At 39.4% G+C, this 15733-nt stretch overlaps 2 protein-coding genes across 2 annotated transcripts; both read right to left on the reverse strand.

Annotated features, from left to right (window-relative positions):
* Positions 1 to 134: 134 nt before the first annotated feature.
* rars2 (arginyl-tRNA synthetase 2, mitochondrial) lies at positions 135 to 10218 on the reverse strand. Its single transcript, XM_020628191.3, has 20 exons — positions 10071 to 10218; positions 9848 to 9921; positions 9656 to 9758; positions 7957 to 8040; positions 7742 to 7842; positions 7585 to 7640; positions 6861 to 6944; positions 6699 to 6775; positions 6395 to 6553; positions 5199 to 5305; positions 4615 to 4710; positions 4060 to 4120; positions 3827 to 3903; positions 3054 to 3178; positions 2454 to 2521; positions 2219 to 2328; positions 1795 to 1890; positions 1611 to 1685; positions 1404 to 1467; positions 135 to 334 (listed from the first exon to the last, which is right to left on the reverse strand). Exons 1-20 carry the CDS (start codon positions 10104 to 10106, stop codon positions 248 to 250), a joined length of 1740 nt encoding a protein of 579 aa, XP_020483847.2. The 5' UTR covers positions 10107 to 10218; the 3' UTR covers positions 135 to 247.
* Positions 10219 to 10995: 777 nt separating this feature from the next.
* Positions 10996 to 15621, reverse strand: akirin2 (akirin 2). Its single transcript, XM_020628554.3, has 5 exons — positions 15083 to 15621; positions 14389 to 14523; positions 13814 to 13963; positions 13646 to 13717; positions 10996 to 11652 (listed from the first exon to the last, which is right to left on the reverse strand). The coding sequence occupies exons 1-5, from the start codon at positions 15252 to 15254 to the stop codon at positions 11642 to 11644; spliced, it is 540 nt and encodes a 179-aa protein (XP_020484210.1). The 5' UTR covers positions 15255 to 15621; the 3' UTR covers positions 10996 to 11641.
* Between the last annotated feature and the right edge of the window lie 112 nt (positions 15622 to 15733).

Genomic DNA, 15733 nt, shown 5'->3' on the forward strand with positions numbered 1-15733 from the left:
TCATTGGTGTGTCAAGTTTTAAAAAAAAGCAGCATAGTCACATAATATAACTCTGGTTTTACAGCTTTCAACTCCAGTCAACATAAAACCAAAGTTTATCACTGCTGATCAAAACCTGAACCGGCGATCAGTCAAAAAAAATACAGAATTTTATTTTATTTTTAAAATAGATTTTTAATTTATAATAAAAAAAAACAATACAGCAGTGAAATGACACGGATTAAGTGATAACAAACTGTGTTGAGGTTCACATCTTATCAACCGGTGTGATTCCCAGGATCCTCATCCCGTTAGCCAGGACTGAGCAGGCCGCACTGAACAGTCGTAACCTGGCCTGTAGACATTAAGCACATCAGATAAGATCACGTTTTCAGTAGGAAACACAGCTGAACCTCACAACCTAAATTAAGTATTTGTCTTCAGTATTGTTCTCTGACATTTAAAATGCTGGGGATAAATTGGTTCTCCATTGAAATCAGGATCCAGAAGTGCCATGCCAGACTTATTAACTAGTTTAAAAAAGAAGTGTCAATATGTAAAAGTACAACCTGTGTCTGCATTTCGTCCGCTGAAGTTAAAAGTCATTCACTTTGTGATCTGAAGTACAAAACTATGCTATGCTTCATCTCAAAGAAGCCATCTTTGACTGAGCATAGTTTTGTATCTTTCTAGGATGAGTTTTCTCCACACAGGCATTGATATGGATTAGTTTTCACATGAATTCACTGAGAAAATAACAAGGTCTCTAATGACCAGTATCTTCTGCTGGCTCATGTTCACAAACTTCATCTACATTTAGACAAAGTGCAGTGGAGTCAATTTCCTAGCGTCTCTATTTCTACGGATATTAAACAAGGGTTAGGGTTCTCTGCTCTACAGATGGGAGAGTCTAAATAATAAAACATATTGACAGGCATAGTCTCCCACTGTGAGGAACAGTCCCCCCAGAAATTATCGAGATATAAGAAGGGCCGTCTAACAGGCAGCCTGAGCATTCTCGTAAAATTGCGACTTTTTTCCTAATATCTTTAAAATATTGGCCTAATACTCTGTGGTAGTGCTAGAAAATACCCTACACATAAACAATGAAAGGAATGCAATGCCTCTGGTCTACCATTACAGTTAGATATTATTTAGGTTTGGTGATTGATTTGCACTGCGGCTGTCTCCTGTCTTACACTGAACAAATAAAACCATGCAGTATGTCGTCTTGGCCATCCTAATTCAAATATATCTGTTCCTCTTTTGAGTAGTGGATTTAGTGCAGATTTGGACAGGGCGTCCACTCTGGAGAGGGTCTTGTTTTAGTGTTGCAGACCAGGATTGACTCTTTGCACGTTGACACTGCATGGTGCGTTGAAAAGATAAACCGTAGTAAGTGTGTGTGTGTTTTTACTCATTACCTGTGCAACATCCTGATGGCTTCCTTTCACCGGCAGCTCTCTGTGTGCAGAGGCGACCAGGTGGCTGGAAAAGATGGGAAAAGAAAACAGGAGAACAATTAGTTCACACTTTTATCACACCTAGTATAAATACGTCTACTGTGCATAAGAAACAAGGCAAACATTAATCAGGAGAAGATCCAACAGGACCAACATCCTGTTCCTTACCTCAGCTTCAATAAAAAGTTGACCAGGTGTTTGGGCTGCAGATCCTGGACTGACTGGAACAACACTTCATCATAACTGTTGTCAAAGGGAGAGCACAGCCCGTACTGAGTTACACATGTAGCAAATACTGATACAACACCTGCAGATTGTAATGTCAACACAGAGAGGAAGACACGTTGCTTACCGAAGGAGGTGCTGCAGGATGCTTACACTCGTCTGCTCCAGCAGAAGAGATGGATCAAATATGGCTGCCTGGGCTTCTTCATTCCTCCGTATTAAACTGCAGGAGAAAAATGCAAAGTAGAACTATAAATGAAGAACTTAATAAGTAAGCATCCTGTTTGGTTCCTGGGTATTTCTTGGAGGACCACTTGCATCCAAAACTATATATAATTGAATCCTGTGAGTAATGTAGAAAAACTCCAAACCTTGAGAATCTTCTCTTTGGTTAAAAAAAAATCAGAAACTGAAAACCTTTGAAGTTCTTCTCGACAAAAATAAGCCAACGTTTGGGAAATTGAGGACTGTAACTTCCCTACACTTCAAAGTTTGCCATTATTAAAGCACCAAAATGAAAACAGGAGTTTGAGGAACTGATGAATACACACCTGCAGAGTCGAGCATGTGTGTACTGGAGGAACACTCCTGTGTCTCCCTGAGCCTGCAGCATCCGCTCCCAGTCGAACGAGTAGTCGGACTGCAGGGGACCTTTGAAGTCCTGAAACAAAGTCAATGAATCACACTCACTAAGACGTTTCCTTTCACAGTGGAGTGATACAGGTTAGTAGCTGAACTTCAGACTGTATGGAGAGCGTATAGGAAGGTTTCAAGAAAACTATTCACCTGGACTATTAGCGCACTGATTCCTACTTTCTCTGCCGTGTCCTCTGGATTTTCCAGTTCCTTTGTTGCTGTGAAGAAAGTGAAAGCTTGTGTCACTTCTTTCCCACAAACTCAGCTTCATATTCCCCACCTTCGAAAGTTTATTCAGCACCATCATGTCCGTTAGCCGAACATTAGGATGTGTGGTGTTGGTTAGCTTTCCTTATGAACACAATAGTTTAGTGTTAGTTTTGTTTATCCTGATTTTTAAAAAAGCCCCATGTACGGAGGCTGTAGTCCTCCAAGCGGGCAGCCCCAGTTCAAATCTGACCTGTGGCTCCTTTCCTGCATGTCCTTCGCCCCTCTCTCTCTCTCTCTCTCTCTGCCTGATTTCCGACACTATCCACTGTCCTATCTGTACAATAAAGGCCCAAAAATAAATCAAAAAAGTATCTGTCTGTAAATCTGAGATTCCTTGGAGCCAGATTTCAGTATTGAAATGTAGTTACTTACACGACATTTAAAGTCTAAAATACCAGGAACCATGCAAATATTCTTTAGGCTACAAGTTATTTGTGCTCGCTGTGGTTGGAGAATGCCTTCATGTAAGAATGGTTTTACTTGTCGAGCGGCTCATGTTGTGGAGCATTCTGGATCGAGCTTCATCCAGCACATCCTCCAGAAACACCACCTCACCGCTCCGGGTCTTCATACCCCGCACCAGGCCAAAGGGCACATGTTGACAACTGCAACCAAACATACATGCACGTATTCATCTGTATTTTTAAGGAAAAGTGACACAACACTTTAATTATGCTCTCTAACGAGCAACATACCGCTGCATCCAGTGATTTAAAACACAACAACAAGAAAAACTACGCCTACCACTATATCTACAGACCACTTTAGTTTCTAGAAATGATGTTGAGTAGAACTATGGTGGCACATAATTAATACAAGATATCATAAAGTATATAACATACATTATATACTCAAGCAAAGCACTTAAAAATGATTTAATGTATTTGGTTACATTTCACAACTGATTGCTGCAACAGCTCCAACAAATCACATCATCCAAAACAGATGTTTCTAATTAAAACAGATGTCTGTACTGGGCGGGGTGAAGTAACTAATTTCAACCTAATTCATTTAAAATGCCTTTTGACTTAGTTTCAGGCTGTAAAAAGATAAAAACCCTCTTTTTAAACAAGTAGAGTTTCTATTATTTTTTCAGACTTGTACACCTATTTGTATTATGTTCATTATTGAGAGAGTTAAAAAGTTACATGAAGGTATTTTATATCTCTCTAAGGAACATTAACCTTTAGTTAAAGACCGCTAACAGCTTTCATTCAGCCTTTCTTATGATGCATCGTGTGCGGTTCTTCTACCTGTCAGCCCAAGAATGTCCCGCAGATAGCAGGATCTGGAACAGCTGGCTGAAGTGATTCGCTTGACTCTTATCCGTCTGCAGGAGAAGAAGATATGAGGATGAACGACGTGCAGAGACAGAAGGAGGAAACAAGCTGTCTTGTATATGTGAATTTGTTCAAATCAAATTTTTAAGGAACGTCAAGTTAGACCAAAGAAAATGTCAAGAACGTGACTGCAGCAGATTTCTTACCACGTAAATCATCTCATTGAAATGATACTTTTCTTTTCGGTCGATCGCTGCAGCGAGATCTCTGTAATGAAGGAAGAGGAAAACAAGCTGTTGTTGTTGTGTTAAGAAAACTGACTGACTTTGATTTATAGTCGTAAAAATCAAAATGTCCAAAATGTGCAGCTGTAAGTAACAGACTGTATTGAATACTCATTCATGTTTAAGACAGCCAACAGCTTCTAAAAAGTGCTATGAAAACAAACAACTTTTCATCTTCATTATAGGTTATATGATGAGCTTTATGAAGGACTCCGATGATATTACATAAACCCTGATCCTGATCTGACCCTGACTCCGGTATCCTCTTTAGGCCAGGACAACCACAGAGTGGAATTCAACGTTTCTATGGTTCATGAAGGAAGCGGTTATTAAACATTCAGTATTACAGATGTGTCCTCACGCTGGAATTAAGAGAACAACAAGCAGACAGACCAGTCGACCCGCAAGATAACAGGAGGAAGAAAGAAAAAAGAAAAGAAAAAGGGAAAGAAGAGGGAAAGGGGTATCAGTACAGACCTGGTGATGTAGAGAGTTGTGCCGTCACTGCGGAGCACCGTGCAGACGCTGCTCATGTCTCCAGCAGGTGAGAGATCCACTACACCTGTTCCTCTTCTACAAACACAACAACTCAACATGAAGTCACCACTATTTCAGCTCGCACTGGGCTGGAAGTCATTTCATGCACAATGAATAACTTAAAAATACAATTCTACATGAACATCACAGCCACCAGATAACAAAAAAATACAAGATCTGTGAGAATCGTGTCTCTGAATAAATGTTGAAATTTATTCACGATTCAAGGATCTAAAAAAAAAGATTAGAAAAGGATGACTCAAACTGTTCTGATACGAATAGCATGAAATTGTTTTTTTCAAGGGATTTTAATCAAAATATTGAGTGACTGGGACGTTTTGAGGTGTCAGTAAGCAGATTACTCAATGCTACTTTGAAACTTGAAGGTTGTCAAGCAGCCCAAACAGTCTAAAGCCTAATTTAACAGTTAGCTTTTGGTAGCAGCCCAGAAACTTAACAAACTGAGCATCCTGGCTTCCTGTAACGTGTACTTAAAGTGTGCTATGAGAATGATAGTCACATACTTAGAGGTTTTCAGCAGGCCTTGATTCTGCAGCTGCTGCACCACCTCCTGGGCCCGGTCCTGGTGAAAAGACTCTCCGGAGTAAACATCGAAGTGGACGCCCAACCGCTGCAAAACATTTGAAATGAAAAACAATAATTCTTAACAAAAGGCCGTTATATTTGTTCTATTTATATTTTAATTTCTCCATGGACAAAAATCAAAAACTTTTATCTTCTCTTGTCAAAATAGTTCCCTACAGATTTTTGAGCTATTACTTTACAAATCTAATTTTCCCCCGTCAAGATTGAATATCCCTCTATATGCTCCTCAGTGGCTGCTTACTTTTAACAGTTAAAGGAGATTTCTTATGCTGATCCTTGTTTAAATACATGTGTATAATGTTAGGATGTTGGATGTGCATACTAAACCTTGGCAAAGTTTTATTAAACACAAGATACACAGAAATTCTCGGACGTTGTTTTTCTGCTGTTATGGAAACCTCACGAGACTCGGCCTGAACCTGACGTCTGGTTCTGTCTACGTATTAGTGCAAAGCATATAGCAAAGTAATAGGACATGCCCACCCCAGCAGCTCACTTAATTATCCCTGCGACTGCAGACAGGGCAGGCCGATCAGAGGAAAGTTTGCACGTGGGGAGGCGGGCCTTAAAGAGACAGCGGCTGAAATGAAACGTTTCAGGCAGAGGCTGAAATGAGGGACTTTTGCTGTCGATAAAGATAAATAAGGAGGTTTTGAGCTAAACATCTCGTAACGCTACTCAATGGGTGTCCCGGACTGAAATAAGTAATGGTGAAAGTGTAGACAATAGATCTCCTTTAAATGAATCACTCACTCAGATGTTTTAATGTGTAAAATGTATGTGTCTGCTGCATGTAGTTTGTCTGAAATCTTCCATATGGTAAAGGCTTCAGGCATTAATAATAATAAAAATAACCATGTAGGGATAGTCAGTCTTTATAATGATGGTCTGTTCGTCTTTTGTAGGTCATAAAGAGAAATCAATGATCATTTTAGTCTGTTTCATAACCAGCTAAAAACTCCCCACAGGACCTTTACTGTTGCGATAAATTGCCTTTTTATTTTTTGATCCTGATTGTGAAATACTTTGTAATCGACTGCTTTAAAAGTGCTGTGTAAATAAAACTTGACTTGGTCACTACATTTTTGTCTCTTGGTCTTCCGGCTTGTCGTACCTTGTACACACGTTGATACTCGACCACTGTGATCTCTCTGAACTGTTGCCATAACGACACAGCTTCCCCCTCGTGCTGCTCCAGCTGTCTAAAGAAATCTCTGGCGGCCTGTTTCATATCTTCATTGTGCTCTGCTTCCTTGTTCACCTGGACGTAAACCTGCAACACCACCACAATACTGCTGAGGAGAAGTCTTTGAAAGAGTAACGCACACGTGTAGAGGAACATTACACAACGTTTCTAGATAATTGGCAGATAAAGCAGCTCTTTGTTATGAGGGTGTGCCTGTCTTTGTTCCTCTCACCTCAAATAAATGCTGTAAGGGATTCTGTTTCAGTTTTTCCTGACATCCAAACTGACTGAACCCAGCTCCCAGCAAACCTGAAACACAAGAAGCAAACAGAGAAGTGATTTAATCAGACCTGAAAAACAAACGTGGAATATTTTGCACACATCATTTACTCACCAAACTGCATCCCCCAGTCTCCGAGATAGTTCATTCGAATAACATCGTGTCCAAGCGACTGCTTTAAGTTAGCGATGAAGTTACCTGGAGAAGAAGGTGTACGGTAATTTAATCTGCACACCTCCACATTGATAACTTAGTTAAAATACCCATTTTGGTTTGAGCTCTAGACTCTTGATGTTTTATATTGTGTTCTGATTGTTTTGAACTAATTTTACTGCTGATGTTGTCCTTGCATAGGTTGTCTTCTGTGCTCCACAAATCCCCCTTGTGGGATGATAAAGAATCTGATATAAGTCAGTCCTGTTGACTAGCTTCAATTAACTCAAAATGAAAGTTTACAATACAACTGAGTAGAAGCAAGGTTTCTTAGGCCAATACCAATACTGACACCTTCTACATTTAAAAAACAAGGAGTGTACAGCAAGGTCAGGTAAACTGTAAAAATCTAATCGTCACTGCTCTCTGGTGGACAAACTACAGAAAGGTGTTTCAATGTAATATGCACCAGCCAAAAGCACACGTTGTGAAAACAAAGGTATCTACAGAATTTAGAGCAAAATATAGGGTTTTCTCTTTAGCTTCTGTGATGCTGTGAAACAGAGATTTTCTTGAATGGTTGTCTTACACAAAAGATCTCATACTGCTGCAACCAAGGTACTTGTATTCCTTGACTGTTTTGGTCTCATTAATTGAACGAACTGACTCAAGCACCAATCCTCACCAATAATTGTAGAGCGCAGATGTCCAGCGTGAAATTTCTTGGCAATATTTGGAGAGCTGAAACATGAAAACGCATTAAAACTCTCTGTTAAGCAATCACACGTGTGTATGTTCAGAAGAAAAATCTAAACAAACTATGTAACATAGATGTAACACACCTATACTCAACTAAAGTTGTTCCTCTCTTTAGACTGTTGAAGAGTTCACTGTTCAACCCAAATTTGTCATCCTCGTCTTTTCCAAACAGCTCCAACATTTTCTACAAGAGATGTAGAGGAAGAGGTTATAATAAAAATTAAAAAAAAGCCAAAAACACAGTCAGGAGTCAGGATCTGTTGTTTTCATCAATGAGGAAAAAGAAAAAGTCACAAACCTGGACAAGAAGTTTGCGATTAACCTTGAAATGTATCACTCCAGGTCCAGCCGATATCTCCTCCACCACACTGTCCTGCTCCAGCTGACGACCACAAAGCAGGTTTGGAAACAATAAACACAGAAACCTTTGTCGTTTCAAGTGCAGGATTATACTGAGCAGGAAGACCAAGAGTTGTCAGCAATAGGTAAAGCATCCGAAATCTTTGGATAAGGGTCTGGTTTGGTATCAGCTGGTATCTTACACATGTGAAGCTACAAAAATATGATGAAAAATGTAATTTAAAACATAAATACCATCTCAATTCAGGCGTGTACACGACCAAAAAGAAGGTGTTTTTACAGGATAAGATAAACCAAGAATGTCAGAAGAAATCCTATAGAGAGATATATTACAAAACCCTGTCCAATTATGTCTGTCTAGTCTACATGCTAAGACGCTGATCTTGAAGCACAGCGTATTTTCTGTGATGGTATGTGAAGTGTTATGAAGACAAGTTAAGCGTTAAAGTGTATACTTAGGCCTTAGTTTAACTTACAGACAAAAATCAAAGCAGCAAGTGAAGCGTTACTGTTTTTACTTCCCCAGAGATCCTGTGAGCTGCATGTGGAGGTAAACCTTAAAACCATTAAGTGCTACAAATGTGTGTGCATGAAAGATAAAGTAGATGACTTTGGGCTACACGTACCTAGTAAATAAATAAAGACAGGTAAGCGTTGATGTTTGGTGCCTTTGCATTGTCATCAAATTTACATCAGCTTTGAATTATTATGCACTGGCAGAGCTAGTATTTTGTACTGTTATCTGTGAGTAACAGCTACTTATGCACATGGACCATCCAGACCACTGTTTTATCCTGGCTATGTATTGTGGGCTCATGTTTTTTGTGTGGGTGGGATATGTACAGTGGGTACGTAAAGTATTCAGACCCCTTTACATTTTTCACTCTTTGTTTCATTGCAGCCATTTGCTAAAATCAAAAAAGTTCATTTGATTTCTCATTAATGTACACTCAGCACCCCATCTTGACAGAAAAAAAACAGAAATGTAGAAATTTTTGCAAATTTATTAAAAAAGAAAAACTGAAATATCACATGGTCATAAGTATTCAGACCCTTTGCTGTGACACTCATATTTAACTCGCATGCTGCCCATTTCTTCTGATCCTCCTTGAGATGGTTCTGCTCCTTCATTGGAGTCCAGCTGTGTTTAATTAAACTGACTGGACTTGATTAGGAAAGGCACACACCTGTCTATATAAGACCTTACAGCTCACAGTGTATATCAGAGCAAATGAGAATCATGAGGTCGAAGGAACTGCCCAAGGAGCTCAGAGACAGAATTGTGGCAAGGCACAGATCTGGCATATTTCAGTTTTTCTTTTTTAATAAATTTGCAAAAATTTCTACATTTCAGTTTTTTTTCTGTCAAGATGGGGTGCTGAGTGAACATTAATGAGAAATAAAATGAACTTTTTTGATTTTAGCAAATGGCTGCAATGAAACAAAGAGTGAAAAATGTAAAGGGGTCTGAATATTTTCCGTACCCACTGTATGTATATATGTGTTTGTATGTATGCTGGCTGCTGGAACACCTACATTTCCCTGCTTAGATGAATAAAGTAAATCTTATCTCATCTTATTTCATCCCTTTAAAACAGTCTATTATTCAAATCTGTGCAAATGCAATTTTTTTTTACCTGATTGGCCAAGGTTTCTGTCTGCTGCTGGATGTCAACATTGGACGGTAAAATCCCACTGATTCTTAATGTGCCGATGGGCAATTTGAAGTCAGCACTCTGCCTGAGGAGGAGAAAGTGTGTGGAGCTACAACAGGTAAGATATGAGCATTTAGAGGAGACACTTTATGTTAAAAGATTAAACACACTCACTGTTTCTTAAAAACTGGAACTGCTGACAGAGCTGTGATGAAGGCATCTTCAGACTGCTGCAAAGTCCTCCCGAGCTAAGCATTAAAACACACAAAGAAGGGCAAATTCTCAATGAGCAAGCACCTTTCTCTTGTTTTCACTTGTTCCAGGGTCAAGTCACAGGAATGCTGCTAAGTTAGCATTCACTCAAAGTGTCACCTTTACATGCGTCCAGCTGTATTACCTTTGCTGCAATACTCCTCCTGAAGAAACAGGCCATATCAGTTCGACATGTAAACACAATTTATTGATTAAAAAAAAAAAAGTAGCTATACTGTATCTGCTGGTGGTTCACATTGACATGGCTACTGCACTTCCTCGTTAGTGACGCCGCTTCCTCTAAGCTCGTCCAATCACAGGCTTCGTTCGCAAGCGTCGTCATAGGCTCGTAAAGGTTCGTTCGATTCTTCTCTCCATTGCTCCCGATATGATGGTCGTTTCGGTCACTTTGTCAACCAAACTGCAGGTGTTAAGCCTTACAGATTTACTAGAACATCATATATGCATGGTGAGTTGGTAGAAATCAAGACTAGAATCATCAAATGTATTAATTCTGAGTTGTTTATTTACACAAAGTAAATGGGTTTCTAGTCCTGTACAACTTAAAATATGTTGTAGGGGAATATGGGTGCATTGGTTTCACTGGGGTTGTACTCTTTATTAGTGGTTAACTTTACTTTAATATTAAACTATTATGTTTATAAAGTTCTTGTCTTTCAAGTCAAAACAAAAGCCAGTCACTTTAATAACAAGTTTTTTCTAGGTCCCAATTCAAACCACGCTTTCTAATCTGTCACATCTACGCCAAGTAATATTATTTTACAATGAATGCCATCAGTTGATACGTATCTTCAGATAACTGTTGGATTCTTTGCAGCGACTTTACTTTTTCATGCCAGTCAAATGTCTTATAGAGCGATTTGAAAATGAAAAATAAAAAGCTCCTTATATTATAGAGCGTCTTTTCAAATGTTTGTGGAAATCTTTTGGCACTGCGGGGTAGCCGCTGAAGTCCAACTGATGCACATGTACAGAAACGAAGATTTGTGGTGGGATCCCTTCAAAAGATGTCAACTGAAGTTTATCCTCAAACAATGAAACAAAAAAAGTAATTGTGTAAATGCTTTATTGGTTTTATTTTCTTGAATCAAAGCCCCATTAAACCTACAGCAAATCAAATCATGACATTTTTTTTTTTTTATACAATGAACAAAAGTCAAGCAAGAATAAAAAAAATACAGTGTATACAAATGTAAAAGCAGTAATTTTCAGAACAGTTTAAAAACAATGCTGTAAAAAAAAAAAAAAAAAGCCCAAGACGCCCATTCCCGGAGTCCAGGCTGTAGGTGTCCTTGGTTTTTTCACTCATCAATATTCCCTCCCTTTTTTAAAAATGTACACAAAGAGAAGCTTCACAACTAACGTCTCCCTGTAAAATTAACTAAATTCAACAAAAATTAAATCAGAAGGCCATGTGTGGGTGTTGGCAGTCAGCCTTTTACGAAGGCATCAGAACAAAGCCAAATAAATATTGACACGGCCTTTAAGAGGCCACTGGTAGAGTCACAGAGAATCCTGGCGGCAGGAAGCCCTCCTAACTCTGGCACACACAGCAAACGTAGACTAACTGACGCCTGAGGCAGCGAGTCCACATAGAGGCGATATGGCACAGCTAGGAGAAAAGTCCATCTAGACCCACGGAGTCCATGGAGCAGATTGCATTAAATGGTAATCCTCGATATCAGACGCCAAGGCTCAGGAAACATCTGTGAAGGACAAACACAGGGATCACATCGGAAGGATTTTCCATTTTCCGTGTGTGTGTGTGTGTGTGTGTGTGTGTGTGTGTGTGTGTGTGTGTGTGTGTGTGTAAGCATACCTGGCCAATAAATCTGATTCTGATTTTCAACATTTGATATGATAGGGCGAGGAATTTTCTTTAGAGCTCATCATTGTGATGTGAAAGTGAGTGTAGGCTGGACCAGCCAGCAGAGAAGTGCAGTCTGAAGTTTACAGCACACTTTAACAAAATCATACTATACATTTTTTTTAAATCAAGGTAAGACTTTGTAGTCAGAAAAAAATGGTAAGTTGATTTCTTGGCTAATTGTCACATTTTTAGGTTCACCATTCAGCATTGTGGAGAGTGGACCAGGCTTTAGTTTGTTCATTTTTTGTGTTTTAAACTTGTGCACACAGGGCATAAATGTACAATTGTGTTCATTTTGATTGGACGGCCCTTGGCACCCCTGCAGAATCTATGAACAGGAATAATTGTATAATATGAATCAGCATAGCTTGTTTTTTGTCTTTATAGAAGCATTGCTCAAATTAAAATTTAAGTCGAACTGTCTCATGTTAAAGTCGCACCAGAGAGTTTAAAATCTATCCAAATATAAAATGCTTTTTATATCAAGAATAATTCAACTGAAGACAGAAATTTACTTATTGAACAGACTTAACCGCAGAATCAGGTTCTCATTAACACTTGAACGACTCAGCAGGTGAACTGTAATAATGGGGCGTTATTACAAAGCTACAGTGATTGAAAAAGCTGCTTTCTCATTGGATACTGTGAATGCTCTGTCAATGTAGACAGTTAAACCTGCTTCATTGCACTACTGCATTCCTCTGTAACATGGATGTATCTACATAGAGGATGTGCAGTCACAGCCGAAACACATACTAGTGTCAGGAATCAGGAGGATATAAGCAGGAAATGGTTTTAAGCCAGGTGAGAGTGGCTTCTACTCAGTTATTATTTCTTGACGATGTTGTTCACAAGCAGTAAAGATTCACAGATGATGTTATGTTTGTTTGTTTAGAAACATTTGGAACTGTAAAGTTCTATTAATAAAGCCACAGTACCTAGTACATATATCACAGAGCCTGCATGTGTTCATAGTGATAAATATACCCCCCCCCCCCTGTTTCACTTAGGTAAAATGAGGACATTAAATGTCAGCAGACCAGACAGTAAAAGAGCGATGATGACTCAGCATCTAAAGACAACAGAATTAATGCTTGGACTTAAAATCCTACAATGTCTCATTAACATGGCTGGTTTTACAGCGAACGATAATAAAATTCATTTGTCATAGATGTCACAGATTTAATGAAATCAGCAAATAAACTGGACTTCTATTGGTCCAAATCCTGAAGTTACTGCCGCATATTTTATCATGAAGTGAAAGTATCCGACCTGATCACAGTTCCTTTTTACTCTACTGAATGAATAATCATTTCTTAAGAGTGGTACTGTGTTCAGTTGTCACTTTAGAAATAAATGTGAGTGACATTTTATCAGACGATAAAATCAAGACAGCCTGTATTCAAAAAAAAAAAAAAAGGCTGAGTATTTGTAACTCCCTTCAAACTGCTCCCATCTGTTCTGCGATTGACCAGACGAACAGGATCAACAAACACAGAAGGAACGTTTTACAGACAGGCTAAAGTAAAAAAAAAGACATAAAACTATCACTGAAATTTGAAGAATCTAAAAGGTATCCCTACACGCTGACCACACGCAGAGTTTATTCAGTTTAACATCCATCAATGAGCGAACCGGCCTTTCAAATCAGGTTCATATAAATGTCAGGAAACCCGATTTCTAGCAACATATCAACACCCTACCTACATCCATGATTCACCCGGGTCACCTCTTTACGTTGGAACAACCTACATATCAAATAAATCCTGGAGGAATCACATCCCCTGATTAATGTACTGTACGTGTCTGACAATAATTCTTGTACTTACAGCTAGCCGGCTGCTCTCCAAACCGTCGCATCAGTTGATCATGCGTGAACTTCACAAACGCATCATATTGCTCTGTTGGAAGAAAAACATTCATCAGCTCCTTTCATTGGTCACTTTGCAGATTGTTCTCTATTACTTTTTTTTTTTTTTGTCTTCTAAATATTATACCTGCGAGCTTTGTCGTCAGTATCTCGTCGTACTCCTCCCTGATTTTATCCTCTCGCTCTTTCAGTAGTCGCTCACAGATCATCCCCACCTGTCTCAGGGAAAATAAAGGCTGCTCTTTTCTGGTGGGAGACGAGGCACCCGCGGACGTACCTGTGAGGAGAGTCAACTCAATTAATAATACACGATGGAAGATGCTGCAACCCGGACATTTTTAGAATTTTAACTAAATATCAGACAACAAAAATAATTTAACTTGAAGCCATCAAAAGCCGATAATCTCGCTGAGGTACCTTTACACTTTATCACAGGGTGGGGTCGATAAGAAAATCTACAAAATAAGAGGAAGGATGAGTTCTGTCTTTCTTTTGTATTTTATGGCTAAGTGGGGAAAAAGCGTCAGCCACTGTTGACCAGTCATTTCACTGACAGAAATGGGTGAAAAGAAAGTAATGTAAGACATTTATAAAGCTGTAACAAAGACTACAGTACCCATGTCATCCTAGCCAAGACCTACACCAACCACTCAGGATAATATCTTGTGGCAGTAAAGCTGAGTGTCATTGGCAGCTGCCCACCTGGTAGAGCAGATCCACTGTGGATGTTCTGCAGGTCCAGAGGACAACAGCCGTCCGCCTGCTGGAAAGCACTATCCAGGTGTCGTCTTTTCTGCAGCCGCTTGTACTCCTGTTTGATGTTGTGTAGAATTTGCTCTGGAACAGGAAGAAAACAACATGACCCATCATATATATAAAAAAAACAAAAAACATTTCCCCCTAGAAGCTGCACAGAATTTGCAAAATCTAGTCACTTGTCGTGGCCTTGCAGATCGCAAACAGGGGCATTAAAAAGCACTTTAAATCACCATCCAAATAAGTGCTTATAATGACAACAAGGTTCATCATATCCATACATTACTGTGCAGCAGAATAGTATTTAAAACCATGTGATCTTTAAACTTCACAGCCCAAACCACTTCATTTAAAGAAAACTGAACACTAGGTGTAGGCCGAATTACCCACTGGACAACAAAGACTCATATCACATTGTTTGCACTGTGTGTATAACAACAGAATGGATTATTAATAACAACTATAATTAAAGTTGACGAAATGTGGATGAAGTTTTGTTTAACCCCAGACAGAAACCGGTGTAGGATAAGGAAATGCGAATTAGAGGAAACCTTAAAGTAGCCCAAAGGAAACATTTGAAGACGGTTTTTTCTACATTTCACCTTCAGTGTGAATCAAAAGGTGTGTTTAATATTCTTACCTGTGGTGAGTCTGGACGACACTTCCCCGAAAGGCGAGGGCTCCATACGCAGATACTTCTGAGGTGAAGACACTGGAGACATGATGGGAGCGCACCTCCTTCTTTTCGGGGACGCTTGGCTCATTAACGGATCGAAGTCCAGAGTCCTCTTCAGGGTCGCCCCACAAGCCATCACAGCTAAGATGTTTTCCCCCCTCCCCACCAAAAAAATAATATATATATATATCAAAAAGGAAAACTTTAAATATTCACCAGTTGTCTGGGAATCTCGCTGACCTGGGCCCCTGGGGGGGGTTTGTGCTGCTAATGCTATAGCTCCTTCGGCTGCAGCGGTTCCGGTCTGAAGAGAAAAACGCAATATGTTCGTCTCTCGTAGCTTTTAGCTGATAAATCTTGTGTGGTGTAAATCACCGAGAGTACCTTCAAGTTATAAGCAAAAACTAAAACGTGGTAAATTCGCTATTTATTCAGATGATTGAAGATTTCCCAGCACTGGTTACGAGAAACGAACCACAACGGATCGGACTAGGATATATATTTTTTTGAGTCATTGGTATTGCGCATGCGCAACACAGTGGTCCCGTCTTGGTACTTGTAGTTTTTAATCCCAACGACAGCCGTTTTTAAAATGAGCTAAAATACTACATTTCC

This window comes from Labrus bergylta, chromosome 15, assembly GCF_963930695.1.
Source record: "Labrus bergylta chromosome 15, fLabBer1.1, whole genome shotgun sequence".
NCBI lineage: Eukaryota > Metazoa > Chordata > Actinopteri > Labriformes > Labridae > Labrus > Labrus bergylta.

What these genes read in the sequence shown, in the direction of transcription:
- rars2 (XM_020628191.3), bottom strand. Translation starts at nt 10,106, where the DNA reads ATGGCCTGTTTCTTCAGGAGGAGTATTGCAGCAAAG. An exon ending in GGCCTGCTGAAAACCTCTAA is followed by an intron (nt 4,711 to 5,198) that starts GTATGTGACTAT and finishes TTGTGTTTGTAG; the next exon opens with AAGAGGAACAGGTGTAGTGG. An exon ending in ATCCTGCAGCACCTCCTTCG is followed by an intron (nt 1,686 to 1,794) that starts GTAAGCAACGTG and finishes CTTTGACAACAG; the next exon opens with TTATGATGAAGTGTTGTTCC.
- akirin2 (XM_020628554.3), bottom strand. Translation starts at nt 15,254, where the DNA reads ATGGCTTGTGGGGCGACCCTGAAGAGGACTCTGGACTTCGATCCGTTA. An exon ending in GTCGTCCAGACTCACCACAG is followed by an intron (nt 14,524 to 15,082) that starts GTAAGAATATTA and finishes TTCCTGTTCCAG; the next exon opens with AGCAAATTCTACACAACATC. An exon ending in ACTGACGACAAAGCTCGCAG is followed by an intron (nt 13,718 to 13,813) that starts GTATAATATTTA and finishes TTCTTCCAACAG; the next exon opens with AGCAATATGATGCGTTTGTG.